Raw genomic sequence first — 16,333 nt, 5'->3', positions numbered from 1 at the left:
TTCATTCATAAAAGAATGCAGCAAGTGCAGGTCAGTACAAACAACAGTACTGGTATCATCGGCCGACTAAGTATAGTTAACACAATTCAGAAGATAAAGAAGATAAGCAAGGAATCTAGCAAGTATAAGACAATATAATCACAACCAAGTATCTGTCATCGCCTATGTAAAGCATCTAAACCCAAATACGTCAGGTCCGAATATATCCGACCCAATCTAATCATCAAGCATTCCAATCACCAAGTATCTCAATCAAGTCATAATGCAATGCAGTACAGTGCAATGATAGAATGAATGCAATGTAATGCCATGTAAATGAGGTGTACACATGTACTCCGGACAGAAATATCGACGTCTCGGTAGCACAATCCAGCGTGACTCACGAAGTCTAAGTGCAACCGATCCCGGATCCTTTCCCAATAGACAAACGGGACCCTGCCTAATTACTCACAGAGGGAGTCTCACCGACACCACCCTGGGGGACCCACGGAGTCCATCCATTAATAACGATTCCGGAATATCATCGGAACCGGCCATGCAAGAATGATATCGGAATAGATAATTGGGCATCGGCCATCTCACCATCACTCAAGTAAAAGAGTCTGTAAAATATCAGTCTTACAAAATCAACGATTCCGAAATTGAACCTCGGACATCGGCCTTCACACAATAACTCAAGCAAAAGAGTTTATCATATGTCAATTTCATACAATCAACAATTTCGGAATTGATCTTCGAACATCGGCCTTTTCACAATCACTCAAGTAAAGAGTTGATCGAAATATCAGTTTACTCAATCAACGATATCGGATCATCACCGGGTATCGGCCATGCATCATGAATGTGTGAGAATGCGTGCAATGCATATATCAGTTATCTAAAATCAAGTTCAATATCACAAGTACCAATGAAGGGGTACGCCAACAGTGTATCATATCACAATACCAACAGTATATCAATATCACAAGTACCAACAACGGGTACGCCAATAATGTATCATATCACAATACCAACAGTGGTATGCTAACAGTTTATCCATATCACAAGTACCAACAATGGGTACGCCAACAATGTATCATAGTTCAAATACCAACAATGGTATATCAATCCTATCTCAGTCAAGACAATAACACAGATTCCGATATCTACCAACTACTCATGGCATCAAACTATCACAATAGAACAATCAAACACACATAACAGGGTGGCTAGTCCCAACACACAATAGGGCCAACCTAAGGCAATATCCAACCCGACTTCATACCCGAAGGTTCACATGCTGTCGCCGACATCATTATCAAAATATGTGCTTCGCTATATGAAGTCTCACCAATGGTAAGCCATAATCTACCTGGACTGCCAAACCGCAACACCAATAACTCACTCCTTTGCTTTGGCCTTCCGCTGATCCTCGGAACCAAAGTAGTTTAAGCATAATAGAATTCTATATTAGAAATCATGAAGAATGATACTAATATTGCTACTATTTCAATTCGGTCCATTTTAACCCTAGAAATTGGGTAAACGAGCCTACAAGGGCAAAACGGGAAATTGGGTAAACGAACCCAAATTATGTACTAGAAAATCACAATCCAACCATTAATTGTTGATTTAGCACAAGGATTAGCCTGATTTATGATTTCAAGCAAAACCCCAATTTGGGTATAAACCCTAAGTGTTCAATCCCAAAATTCAATGTTAAAAGTGGAAGATATATGATTCAAAAGCTTAGATTAGTCAATATCTGGAATAAACATCACCAATTTTATCATTAATAATCTTTGGAACAATGTTCTTCCAAACCCTCTTTCAACTCTTATCGCTCTGGGTTTATTAAGGGAAAAAAAGGGAATCTAACATGATAATAGGTTTAAGGAAGAATAACGAAATGGGAAAGATTTACCTCCAAGATTCTCCTCCAAATATCCTGGCTTATTGTGTAGACTTTTCATGATATTGTTAGTGTGCCCATGTGTGGTACTTTTGATATTGATTTGATTATTGACGCTGAACTCATACATTGCACGCATTCTTATCCTTCATGATACATTGATGATACTTGAGTAAACATTGTTATCGATGTCCGATGTTTATCCCGGAATCAAGGATGAGTGGCAGCGATGTCCGAGGTTTATTCCATAATCATGAGGATTGGTAGGGATTGCAAAGGTTATTGCCGGAATCGTGAGGTACATGGACTTTGCGGGTCCCTTATTGGTTGTGCTACTGAGATGTGATGTTCCATCATCGGAGTGCATGTGTACGGTGCATATGCATTGCATTCATATTTCACACATTATTGCATTGCATTGTACTATGGCTTCTATTGTGATATTCTTGTGATGTACTTGTGATATACGGATTTGGATTGATATATTAAGACTTGGCACACTTGGGTTTAGACGCTATAACATCGGTGATGGCGTGTATTGGGTTATTGGCTCGTGTTTGACTTATACTGTGTTGATTTACCTATTTATCTTACTTTATTGCCTTGATATTTATTAGCTAATCTTAGTCGGCCTATGATACCTACCAGTACTTGTTGTTTGTAACGGTCTACACTTGTTGCATTTTTTTATGAATGCATAGTTCTAGGTGGGCTCGACCTCTACACCTCGTGGTAGATAGCTGTTCGAGGATCTGCTAATTAGAGTCTTCAGGGTGTGCAGGGGGACGTTCACTGCCCAAAGATTCCTCTACCTCTGATGTCTTTATTTCTGTTCTAAGACATACTTTTAAGGCTATTGATGTATTTTATTATTTTCAGACTTGTAGTAAATAGTTAGACGCTTTTGTATGGTTAGACTAGACTCTAGGTGGATTTGATGCATGTACTTAGTTCTGCATGTTTCGATATCATTATCGTCAGAATTATGTATTTTTAATCTCTTCCACTTACTTGTTTATTTATTCATGATTTTATGATTGTTGGGATAAGGGTTCGCCTAACGAGGTGGGAAAAGTAGGTGCCCACGCGACTTAGCGAAATTGGATAGTGACAAATTAGCGTGTCTAGTAGGGTCTCATAGATCGGTACGATGAGCTCCGTACTTATCTACGTAAGGTTATAAGACATTTAGGAAACTTCACTTTCTTTCATTCTTTCGTGCTGCTTTATTCGAATTAATATCTGATTCTTATCTTTTCTTTCACAAATGGTGAGGACTCGAGCTACGATAGCCCGAGACCAGGTGCCAGAGCCTGCAGCTATGGCTGGTACTAAGGGGCAGGGCTCCTGCGGTAGGTTAATGGCATGAGAGATCTCCCTCTCTAGATCCTAAGGTTCAGCAGGTTTAAGACCAGGCTGCCGAGGATGATGTGGCTCTAGCACGGGTACACCCCGAGGCTACTTCAGAGTAGATAATGTAAGACACTATGGCTCGTGTTCTACTCCACTTAGATGCCCAGCAGGCTATCGCTAGTGTTACTTCTCCGGCCGGAGGATCGTAGACTAGGTTTGGGGCGCAGACTCCTGAGCAGAGACCGACTCGTGCAGCCCAACCTGCTGCAACTTTGGCTCCACGGATGGATACCGTACCAGCCTCGGGAGATGATCTTAGACCCATGGTGGGACCTGTTATGACCTTGACTGATCAGGATTTAGTTGGGAGGTTTAGGAAGTTGGAGCCGCCGAGATTCTCAGGTACTTCTAGAGAGGATGCGTACAAGTTCATCTTGGACATGCATGAGTTGTTACATAGGACGGGGATTGTTGAGTCCCACGGAGTTTACTATGTGTCCTACCAGTTTTGCGGAGATGCGAAGACTTGGTGGAGGCATTTTATTACTTGTAGACCTGAGGATTCTCCTTCACTGACTTGGACACAGTTCCATCGGGCCTTCCTTGAGAAGTATGTGCCCCCGACTTTGAGAGAGGCATGTAGGGATAAGTTTCTACATCTACAGATGAGGGGGTTATCTGTGGAGGCCTATGACACTCGCTACTTGCACTTGGCTCGTTATTCAGCTTCTTTGATTCCTACTGAGCCTGACAAGATTGGGTGCTTTTTTGGTAGGCTCGTTGGTTCTCTTCAGATTCCTTGCCTTCATCTTGAGGCTGTGGGGGCTTCCTTCCATTCAATCGTTGAGCATGCTTCTTTAGGCTTGGCCGCTAATGCCCGTGCATTTGGAGGGGGTAGTGAGAAGAGGCCGCGACAGTTTGGGAGTTTTGTAGTTCTAGCTCTAGGGGCACCGGGCAATCTTCTAGCAGCATCAGATTTATTCTGACCACCCTGTACATTCAGCTTTGCAAGCTTCCTTCAGTGGGCCACCCAGACAAAGAGCTCCTTTTCTCGACCAGTAGACAGGGTTGTTCCAGCCAGGCCTTCAGCTTCAGTTTATCAGTTTTCGCCCTCTAAAGGCTGTTTTGTGTGTGGAGAGTTTGATCATTATGCTATAGGGTGTCCCCGATCCAGGCAGGGTCATCAGTCCCAGAGGACTCCAACATCATCAGGTAGTCAAGGAGGTACTTCTCAGAGAGGCGGTGCTTAGTAAGGCCATAGCGGTTCTCAGATTTCTAGGGGTAGATCCCAGGCTGGTAGAGGTAGGTCCCAGAGTTTGAGAGGTCGATCGCAGTCTGGACGTGCTGGGGCCCAGTGTTACTCGTTCTTAGGAAGACTTGAGGCAGCGGCCTCAGATGCTGTTATTTCAGGTACCGTTTCTATCCGACGTAGAGCAACATCTGTGTTATTTGATCGTGGATCTACTTATTCGTATGTGTCTGCCTATCATGCCATTGATTAGAATTTGCCTTGTGATAGCATAGCTGTACCTATTTATGTGTCTACTCCGGTTGGGGATTCTATTCTGGTTGATCGAGTTTATCGGACGTGTTTGGTTACTTTTATGGGTTATGACACTTGGATAGATTTGATGATTCATGATATGGTGGACTTTGATATTATTTTGGGTATGACCTAGCTTTTTCCTTATCATGCTATCTTTAACTGGCATGCCAAGACAGTCACTTTAGCCATGCCGGGCATTCCTAGACTTGAGTGGAGGGGTACTCCAAGCCTCGCTCCGAAGAAGATTATTTCCTTCCTTCAGGCAAAGAAGTTAGTCAACAAGGGGCGTTTAGCTTATCTGGCTGAGGCGCGTGACACTACTGTTGCATCTCTACCCCTTGAGTCCATTCATATTGTGAGCGAGTTTGTGGAGGTATTCCCGATTGATCTGTCGGGTATGGCACCCGATCGTGACATTGAATTCTGTATTGACTTGAACCTGGGCCCTCGCCCTATTTCTATTCTGTCACATCGGATGGCACCGGCCGAGTTGAGAGAGCTTAAGGAGCAGTTACAGGATTTATTGAGCAAGAGGTTCATTAGACCGGGTGTCTCCCCTTGGGATGCTTCTGTATTATTTGTGATGAAGAAAGATGGATCTATGAGGATGTGCATTGATTATCACCAGCTGAACAAGGTTACTATTCAGAACAAATGTCCTATGTCTCGTATTGATGATTTATTTGACCAGCTTCAGGGTGCTTCAGTGTTCTCGAAGATTGACTTGTGTTCAGGCTGCCACCAGCTGAGGATCAGGGCTGAGGATCTTCCGAAGACTGCCTTTCTGACGAGATATGGACATTATGAGTTTCTGGTGATGTCATTTTGGCATACCAATGCCTCGACTGCATTCATGACTTTAATGAATGGCATCTTTAGGCCATTCTTTAATTCCTTTGTGATTATGTTTATTGATGATATTTTGGTATATTCCAAGAGTAGAGAGGAGCATGTGAGCCATCTTCGCACTGTACTTGGGTTATTGAAGAAAAATAGCTTGTTTGCTAAGTTTTTGAAGTGCGAGTTTTGGTTGGAGTCTGTAGCGTTCTTAGGCCAAGTTGTGTCTAAGTACGGGATCATGGTGGATCCTCAGAAGATTGAGGCTTTGAGGGATTGGGCGAGGCCTACTACTGTGACTAAGATCTATGGTTTATTGGGTTTGGCCAGCTACTACTGCCGATTTGTAAAGGTTTTGCTTCTATTGCTTCATCTTTGACCAGATTGACTCAGAAGGATATTCCCTTCCAGTGGTCCGATGATTGTGAGGAGAGCTTTCAAAAGCTCAAGACTCTTTTGACTTTAGCCTCGATTTTAGCATTACCTTTAAAGGGTAAGGATTTCGCAATCTATTGTGATGCATCCCGTGTGGGTTTGGGTGATAGTTGATCGGTTGACTAAGTCCGCTCATTTCATTCCAGTTCAGATTTCCTATATTGCAGATAAGTTATCCAAGTTGTACATTCATGATATTATTAGATTGCATGGGGTTCCTATCTTATCAGGGTACTATCTTCACTTCCCATTTCTGGAGAGCTTTTAATGAGGAGTTGGGTACCCAATTGGATCTTAGTACAACTTTCCACCCCCAAACTGATGGGCAGTCCGAGCAGACCATTCAGGTGCTCACGGATATGTTGAGAGCTTGCGTTGTTGCTTTTGGTCGATATTCGGATCAGCAATTGACATTGGCAGAGTTTGAATACAACAACAGTTATCAATCGAGTATCGACATGGCGCATTTTGAGGCTTTGTATGGTAGGAGATGTAGATATCCGGTTGGTTAGTGTGATGCATTTGAGGTTCGACCTTAGGGTACGGATCTGTTGAGAGAGTGAGGGTTATTCCGGCCAAGCTTTTGCAGCTCAGAGTCGACAGAAGATGTATGCGAACCGAAAGGTCCTAGATTTGGAGTTCGCTATTGGTGACCAGGTTCTATTGAAGATCTCACCCATGAAGGGAGCTTTGAGGTTTGGGAAGAGAGGTAAGTTGAGTCTGAGGTATATTAGGCCATTTGAGAATCTTGACCGTGTGGGCGATGTTGCTTATGAGTTGGCCTTGCCGCCAGGCTTGGCAGGAGTTCATCCAGTTTTCCATGTGTCCATATTGAAGAAGTACCATGCCGATGGTACTTGTAACACCCCGAACTTTTTTTAAACTAACTCTTGAATTTTCGATTGACCATATCTTGGTAGTAAGGGTATATTTTACTTCACACTTCCTGAACGTGAACTTGATGATATTTGAAACTTGTTTGAAGTGTTATGGTGTAGTTATGTAAGATACTCCTACTATTATCTTAGTAAATTATTAAACGGATTAGATATTTATGTATTTAGGGCAGCCCCTTTTTGTAGTTATCCAAACAAACAAAAAAAGTTTGTAGTTATCCAAAGGTAAATATATTACCTTTAGCTCATATCCTCTCCACCTCCTCTTCATAATTCGTTTCCTCCACCAAAATAAAACCCTAAAGCTTCTCTCCTCGCATAATATTCAACCTCTAAATCAATCATCAAGACTTGTTTTGGTTGAGCCACAAACTACTCCACACTATTGAGGTAAGTTACAAAACCCGTTTTTAACGGGACAAGCTGTTAGGGTTTTCAGCATAATTCCTTGTATAAAGTTTAGTTTTAAGTGATCCAAGATGTTATAGAAAGCTATTTCATAGCCCTACAATTTTCTTTCAGGCTCCAAAACCCAGTTTTGCTTTTATTTACTGGAAAAAGGGGTGATGAAGTACAGGACAGGTGCTGCGTAGACTTCTGTTTTCCAAACCCTACATGTATTACTGTTAGTATTTTGAGCATATATTTTTGTACAAAACTGCTATAGGAGTGATTTAAAATTCTTTGAAACCCCTAGACATATATCTACAACTTTCATTAAGGCCACAAAGTCTATTTTTTTCGTTTATCCCTTTGAAACTGAGCCACAATATAAGACAGTAGTACTATCCAGAATTCCTGTTTTGATAGTTTAGAGTGATTTTCACTGATTTCATGTCTAGTTTCGACGTGCTGAAACCATTGAACTTAAGTAGATATTTGATTGTGTATTTAAGGTATATATGCTCTTGTACAAGCTAAAAGGAATTGTTTGACGAACTGGACTTTGGTTGGTCTATGGCGTAGACGATTTGAACTCCTCGAGTTGTGGTAGAACTTGTTGTGTGGTAAAACACCAAGGTTTGTGTATAAACTTGAACTTGGAATATGTTTATTTTCTGGAATTTTTGAAGTATCTTGATGTGTTGTTTTCTTTCTCTTCATTTGATATCATTGTATGGTTATTATCTCAAGTATTGCAAAATATTTGCTAAATCGCCCACTTGTACGAATTGCTTGATCATTTTGCATTCTTGTTGGGACTTTGTCCTTCTTGTTGCGGTGACTTTGTCACCGATATCGGTATGCCTCTCTATTCGGATCTTGCCCATCTTGACTTTGGATTTACATTTCGTTTTGATGATGGACTTTTGTCCATTTTCAAGTATGAGTGGAAAGCCACTTTCAACAGGGCTCTTGATTCTCTTGCTTATTGGGTGAGGACCCTACTTGATTTGGGGCTTTGGTCCATCTTGATCTTGATTATGCTTGGTGTGTTGGCATGACGTACATATTGGGCGAAATTGGTTATTTGACAAACTCTCTTGAATTAATTTATATGCTTTCTTGACACTTGAGCCTTCGAGTATTGATTTCGACATTGGGACACTCTTCAAGGTTTGATATTTGATACTTTGATATACTTGTTTACTTGATTTATTATTATCTTATTGAGCTACCTACGACGGATAAGGGAATTGGAGAATCTAATGGCTCCAAGCCCAAAGTTTATACGCCACTAAGCTTTATGCTTAGCGATATTTATTTTCTATCGTAGGTAATGTATAGGAAGGGATTTGACGATGGCCATTTAGAGTAGACTTTTTTGGAGCTTTAGTGAATATCACATTTGCATAAGCATGTAGTTCGTGTAAAATTTTGGGGACTTGTACATGATCCACATGTCACACTTATGTATGTAATTTTGGAGGCTTGTTGGACACAAGACCATAAGCTTGTAACTTGAAGTTGGTGACTTGTTTTGCTATTTTAGGGTGTGCTTTTAACCCAAGTCATGGCATGTACTGAAATTACATTTTGTCTTGTAATTATGTACCAAGGCGGAGACTAGTTCTCTTTTGATATTCACATGTTTGAAATTCGTGTATAATATGGACCTGCACTGGTGTTAAATGGAAAATATAATGTCATTAGGAAGTTGCTTCAACATTTTGATTATTCAAGAAGGGTGCCACAATATTAAATTGAGACTCTGATATTGTATTTCTTTAAGGGATGTTACGAAGTGTTTTGTTAAGAAAAATAAAATGTCCCACTTTTAAACCTTTTTTGCATGGGCCTATTTCCGCCACTAAATTATTGTGAATATCTTTTGACATAAATTTCTTCTGAATGTTGTAAGTATGAAATTAGCTTTTGTTTCGTAAGTGGCATCCTCCCAAAGGGGATGCTACAAGTTTTGGTATCAGAGCCTAGGTTTGTGATTCTAGGACTTTTGTTGTGACTTGTTGCTATACTTGTTTGTTTTTAACAGGTTTTGTTGCGTGTATTGTGCATATGCATCATGTACATGTCCCTAATGCAATGTGATCTTCCCTTATGTAGGAATTACGTTATGGCCTCTTCTTCCTCTAATAGACCCATGGAAGCCACTCGTGAGGATTTAAATAACTCTAATGCCCAACCTCACTTACAAGAAGAGGTTGGAGAACATTTTTCTGATTCTAATTTTCCTTGTACTACTGGATTTGAAGTGGAAAATAATCAGCGTGCAAGAGTTGGGCCACATCCTCAAATGAGTCGTAGTACTTCTGCTGTTAATCCTTCTTTTCAACAAATAGCTGATTTCTTTCGTCACATGGCTAGAAGAATGCCCGACCCTAATGAAATGAACTTTGAGAAAATGAGGAAAATGGGTGGTGTTGAGTTTTAAGGCATTGTTGATCCTACGGATGCCGAGCAGTGGTTGGAGCGCATGGAAAGAGTATTTGAGCAACTAGAGTGTTCAAACGCTGCCAAATTTAAGTATGTTGTCTCACTGTTACAAAAAAATGCCGATGACTGGTGGGTAAGTGTACTGAATGCCAAGGCAAACCCTTCTGTTCTTACTAGAAATGATTTTGTGAATGAATTTCATATGAAATATGTCCCACCTACTTATCCTGATGCAAAGAAAAAGGAGTTTCTGAATTTAGAACAAGGGGGTATGTCTATTGTTGAATATCAACAGAAGTTTCTCAGGCTTTCTCGTTATGCTAGTGGTATTATTAATAACGAAAAATATAAGTGCAGGCGATCCGAAGACCGTTTGAATAATTCCATCAGAAAATCTGTGGAGGTCCTACAACATGAGAACTTTTGTAAATTAGTTTCAGCTGCTCTTACTTGGGAAAGGATCGACAAGGAACAAGCTAGTATAAATGAAAACAAGTTCAGAAAACCTGATGTAGATTTAGGAGGTCCATCTAAAAGGGGGAGGTTTGACAATTGCGAAGCTGGTAGTGTTCACAAGTCAGACCGGCTTAAGCAAAATAAATCAAATTTCTCTACTGCTAGCACTCCAAGCTACAGCCAAGGCAAGACTCATATACCTACTTGTGCACAATGTGGAAAGAATCACTCTGGTACTTGTAGGAGAGCTTCTGGTGCTTGTTTTAATTGTGGGAGCTTCGATCATAAAGTGAAGGATTGTCCTAATCCTAACCCTATTTCTTCTCCGCGTACGGAAGGCTCAGTTCAGAAACCTATTGCCATTCCTTCTCAAGGGAATAGAGGTGCAAGATCTAGAAACATGCAAGCAACAAGTGCAGGTGGACCTAATCAAGCTAGTGGGTCGAGAGCTACATGCTAATATCACGAGCTTAGGCTATGAGACGAGAGGAAGACCAAGATGGGGCGGACGTGGTTGTTGGTAAATTTCACTTATTTGGCTTATGTGTTGTTACATTATTTGATCTTGGTTCTACACATTCCTATGTTAGCTCATCTTTCATTTTTCCTAAAAATGTGAAATCTGTGAGACTTAATTGTGGTGTGCTTTTGCAAAGTCCTTTGGATCAACAGGTTGTTGGTAATCAAATCTATCGAGCTTGTCCCTTTGTGATTCAAAATCTAGTCTTCCCCCCTGATTTGATTGAAATGCCTTTCCAAGACTATGATGTCATCGTCGGTATGGATTGGCTTCATAGATACCATACGGTAGTTGATTGTAGGTCGAAGCATGTGACCTTTAGAGCTCCTTCGTTTTCACACATCATTGTTCAAGGTGAAAGATCATTGACATCTAATATTATCTCCACGATTGTGGCAAGAAAGATGGTTAGTCAGGGTTGTGAAGCTTATCTTGCTTATGTATTTGATACACACCTGGAATGTCCAAGCCTTAAGGATATACCAGTTGTATGTGAATTTCTTGATGTTTTCCCGGAAAATCTTCCTGGATTGCCCCCGGAAAGGGAAGTTGAATTTCCTATAGAGGTTATTCCTGGTACTACTCTATTTTTATAACTCCTTACCGAATGGCTCCAGCAAAGTTGATGGAGTTGAAAATTCAATTGCAAGAACTTCTTGAGAAAGGTTTTATTCGCCCAAGTGTTTCTCCTTGGGGAGCTCCTGTTTTATTTGTAAAAAAGAAAGATGGAACTCTTGGGCTTTGTATTGATTACCGATAATTGAACAAGTTAACAATTAAGAATAGATATCCACTGCCTAGGATTGATGATTTATTTGACCAGCTAAAGGGTGCTAGGTTATTCTCAAAAATTGACTTGAGGTCTGGGTATTACCAACTGCGGGTAAGTGAAGAAGATGTTCCTAAAACTGCCTTTAGGAATTGATATGGTCATTATGAATTTCTGGTGATGCCATTCGGGTTGACGAATGCTCATGCAGCATTCATGGATCTGATGAATCGCATGTTCAAGCCTTATCTTGACCAATTTGTGGTGGTATTTATAGATGATAATATAATATATTCCAAGAATAATGAAGATCTTGATAAGCATCTCCGGATTGTTTTACAAATTTTGGAAGAGAAAAAGCTCTATGCTAAGCTTTCCAAATGTGAATTTTGGCTTGGTGAAGTGGCTTTTCTGGGACATGTTGTGTCAGCTGAAGGTGTGAAGGTGGATCCTAGTAAGATTCAAGCTATTGTTGAATGGAAACCACCTAAAAGTCCAACTAAAGTAAGAAGTTTCTTGGGCTTAGCGAGATACTATAAAAGGTTTGTCAAAGGCTTCTCCATTATAGCCTCTCCTTTGACTAAACTCTTGAGGAAGGATGTCAAGTTCGCATGGGATGACAAATGCCAAGAGAGCTTTGAAAAGCTCAAATCCTTATTGACACAAGCTCCTATACTTACTTTACCAACTGAAGAGAAAGAGTATGTGATATATAGTGATGCTTCTCATCATGGTTTGGGTTGTGTCCTGATGCAAGAAGGGAAAGTGGTTGCGTGTGCCTCTTGAAAATTGAAACCACATGAGTTGAATTATCCTACTCATGACCTTGAGCTCGCTTCCATAGTGTTTTCTTTGAAAATTTAGAGGCACTACTTATATGGCGAAAAGTGTCACATATTTACTGATCACAAGAGTTTGAAGTACTTGGGTACACAGAAAGAGTTGAATTTGAGACGATGTAGATGGCTTGAACTCATTAAATATTATGACTGTACCATTGACTATCATCCAGGTAAAGCCAATGTGGTTGCAGATGCTCTAAGTCACAAATCCTTTGTCAGTTTATCTCTAAGCCTTTTGCCTTTGTTTCTTGAATTAAGAGCCATGAATGCTTGTCTTGCATTTAATTCTGATGGCTCTATTGCTGCTAGTTTGCAAGTCAATCCAGTTATACTTGAATAGGTGAAAGAAGCACAGAAGTTAGATGAGAAGCTTGTGAAATTGATCAAAGAAGTTCAAACTGGAGGAAAGCTTGATTTTAAATTAAGCGAGGATAGTGTTCTATTTTATCGAAATAGGTTATGTGTTCCTAAAGATGACAACTTGAGGAAATAAATTTTGAATTAAGCTTATACTTCACCATATGCAATGCATCCTGGAGGTACTAAAATGTACCAAACCATCAAAGAACACTACTGGTGGAATGGTATGAAGAAGGACATTGCGGAATTTATTTTTAAATGCTTAGTTTGTCAACAAATAAAGGTTAAGCATCAAGTCCCAACTGGTTTGTTACAACCCTTATCGATACTTGAGTGAAAATGGGAAAGAATAACTATGGACTTTGTTTCTGGGCTTCCACGCACTCAGAGAAATCATGGTGCAATTTGGGCTATAGTTGATAGGCTAACCAAGAGTGCTCATTTCTTGGCCATCAGAGTGGACTGCCCACTTGAACGTTTCGCAGAATTATACGTTCATGAGATTGCGAGGCTACATGGAGTTCCTGTTTCTATTGTATCTGACCGAGACCCAAGGTTTACATCTAAATTCTGGACTAGCTTGCAAGAAGCTTTGGGAACTGGGTTGGACTTTAGTACTTCTTTCCATCCTCAGACAGACGGCCAGTCCGAGAGAGTAATTCAAATCTTGGAAGATATGCTTCGAGCTTACATTATTGAATTTGAGGGTAGTTGGGACAAATACCTAGCCTTGATGGAATTTGCTTACAATAATAGCTACCAATCAAGTATTGGCATGCCTCCCTATGAAGCATTATATGGGAGAAAATGTAGACCTCCTCTTTGTTAGAGTGAATTTGGTGAAAGAAAATTGGTTGGTCCTGAGATTGTGCAACAAACTGAAGATAAGGTAAAAATCATCAAGGATCGTCTAAAAATTGCCTCGGATAGACAAAAGTCTTATGCTGATCTTAAGAGGCGTGAAATTGCACATCAAGTGGGAGATATGGTATTTTTAAAGGTTTCTCCATGGAAAAAGATTATGAGATTTGGCCAAAAAGGAAAATTTAGTCCTCGATTTATTGAAGCATATGAAGTACTTGAAAGAGTTGGTCCAGTTGCATATAAACTAGCTCTTCCACTGGAGTTAGATAACATCCACAATGTCTTCCATGTTTCTATGCTTAGAAGATATCGCTCAGATCCATCTCATATTCTTCCTGTTGAATCCATTGAAGTCAGTCCTGACTTGACATACGAAGAGGAACCTATTCAAATCTTGGCGCGTGAGATAAAAGATCTTAGAAACAAGAAAATTCCATTAGTAAAAGTCCTTTGGAGGAATCATTCTAGCAAAGAAGCTACCTGGGAGCGAGAGGAGGATATGCGAATTCAATATCCACAGTATTGAGGTAAGTTAAAAAACCCGTTTTGAACTGGACAGCTGTTAGTGTTTTCAGCATAATTCCTCGAAGAAAGTTTAGTTTTAAGTGATCCAAGATGTTCTAGAAAGTTATTTCATAGCCTACAACTTTTTTTCAGGCTCCAAAACTCAGTTTTGCTTTTATTAACTAGAAAAGGGGTGATGAAGTACAGGGCGGGTGATGAAGTACAGGGCAGGTGCTGCCCAGATTTCTATTTTCCAAACCCTACATGTACTACTGTTAGTATTTTGAGCATATATTTTTGTAAAAACTGCTATAGGAGAGATTTAAATTTCATTGAAACCTCAAGACATATATCTACAACTTTCATTAAGGCCACAAAGTCTATTTTTTTCGTTTACCCCTTTGAACCGAGCCTGATATAAGACGAGTAGTGGCATCCCGAATTCTGTTTTGATAGTTTAGGGTGATTTTCACTGATTTCATGTTTAGTCTCGACGTGCTGAAACCATTGAACTTAATTAGATATTTGATTGTATATTTATGGTATATATGCTCATGTATAAGCTAAGAGGAATTGTTTGACGAAGTTGACTTTGGCTGGTCTATGGCGTAGACGATTTGAACTCCTCGAGTTGTGGTAGAACATGTTGTGTGGTAAAACACCAAGGTTTGTGTATAAACTTGAACTTGGAATATCTTTATTTTTTGGAATTTTTGAAGTATCTTGATGTGTTTTTTCCTTTCTCTTCATCTTTTATCATTGTATGGTTATTATCTCAAGTATTGCAAAATATTCGCTAAATTGCCCACTTGTACGAATTGCTTGATCATTTTGCATTCTTGTTGGTACTTTGTCCTTCTTGTTGCAGTGACTTTGTCACTGATATCGGCATGCCTCTTGATTCGGATCTTGCCCATCTTGACTTTGAATTTACATTTCGTCTTGATGATGGACTTTTGTCCATTTTCTAGTATGATTGGAAAGCCACTTTCAACACGGCTCTTGATTCTCTTACTTATTGGGTGACGACCCTACTTGATTTGTGGCTTCGGTTCATCTTGATCTTAATTATGCTTGGTGTGATGGCATGACGTACATATTGGGCGAAATTGGTTATTTGACAAACTCTCTTGAATTGATTTATAAGCTTTCTTGACACTTGAGCCTTCGAATATTGATTTCGACATTTGGAAACTCTTCAAGGTTTGATATTTGATACTTTGATATACTTGTTTACTTGATTTATTATTATCTTATTGAGCTACCTACAACGGATAAGGGAATTGGAGAATCTAATGGCTCCAAGGCCAAAGTTTATACGCCACTAAGCTTTATGCTCAGCGATATTTCTTTTCTATCGTAGGTAATGTATGAGATGGGATTTGAAGATGGCCATTTGGAGTAGACTTTTTTGGAGCTTTAGTGAAGATAACATTTGCATATGCATCTAAGTCGTGTAAAATTTTGGGGACTTGAACATGATCCATATGTCACACTTATGTATATAATTTTGGAGGCTTGTTGGACACAAGACCATAAGCTTGTAACTTGAACTTGGTGACTTGTTTTGCTATTTTAGGGTGTGGTTTTAACCCAAGTCATGGCATGTACTGAAATTACATTTTGTCTTGTAATCATGTACCCAGGAGGAGACTAGTTCTCTTTTGATATTCACACGCTTGAAATTCGTGTATAATATGAACCTGCACTGGTGTTGAATGGAAAATATAATTTCATTAGGAAGTTGCTTCAACATTCTGATTATTCAAGAAGGGTGCTACCATGTTAATTGATACTCTGATAGTGTATTTCTTTAAGGGATGTTACGAAGTGTTTTGTTAAGAAAAAAAAAATTTCCCACTTTTAAACCTTTTTCGCATGGGCCTATCTCCGCCACTAAATTATTGTGAATATCTTTTGATATAAATTTCTTCTGAATGTTGTAAGTGTGAAATTAGCTTTTGTTTCGTAAGTGGCATCCTCCCAAAGGGGATACTACAGTACTTATATTGTTCGTTGGGATTCAATATTGCTTGACGAGAATTTGACCTGTGAGGAGGAGCGTATTGCAACTTTGGATAGGCAGGTTCGAAAGTTGAGGTCCAAGGAGATTGCTTCTGCGTCGGTGCAATTAAAGCATCGGCCTATTGAGGAGGCCACTTGGGAGATTGAGTCCGATATACGTAACCGATATCCTTAGTTGGTCGCTAATTCGGGTACTTCTC

At 39.8% G+C, this 16,333-nt stretch overlaps 1 protein-coding gene across 1 annotated transcript; it reads left to right on the top strand.

The window, feature by feature from the left end:
• Positions 1–9,833: 9,833 nt before the first annotated feature.
• LOC132065974 (uncharacterized) lies at positions 9,834–10,709 on the top strand. Its single transcript, XM_059459386.1, has one exon. The coding sequence runs from the start codon at positions 9,834–9,836 to the stop codon at positions 10,707–10,709; it is 876 nt and encodes a 291-aa protein (XP_059315369.1).
• Positions 10,710–16,333: the final 5,624 nt, after the last annotated feature.

The sequence above is a fragment of the Lycium ferocissimum genome, chromosome 8, assembly GCF_029784015.1.
Source record: "Lycium ferocissimum isolate CSIRO_LF1 chromosome 8, AGI_CSIRO_Lferr_CH_V1, whole genome shotgun sequence".
Classification (NCBI taxonomy): Eukaryota; Viridiplantae; Streptophyta; class Magnoliopsida; order Solanales; family Solanaceae; genus Lycium; species Lycium ferocissimum.
The sequence above is the reverse complement of the archived record's forward strand: the minus strand, read 5'-3'. Positions and strand labels throughout refer to the sequence as shown.

Bases quoted from the DNA above. Each gene is read 5' to 3' on its own strand.
- LOC132065974 (XM_059459386.1), top strand. From the start codon at position 9,834: ATGGAAAGAGTATTTGAGCAACTAGAGTGTTCAAACGCTGCCAAATTT.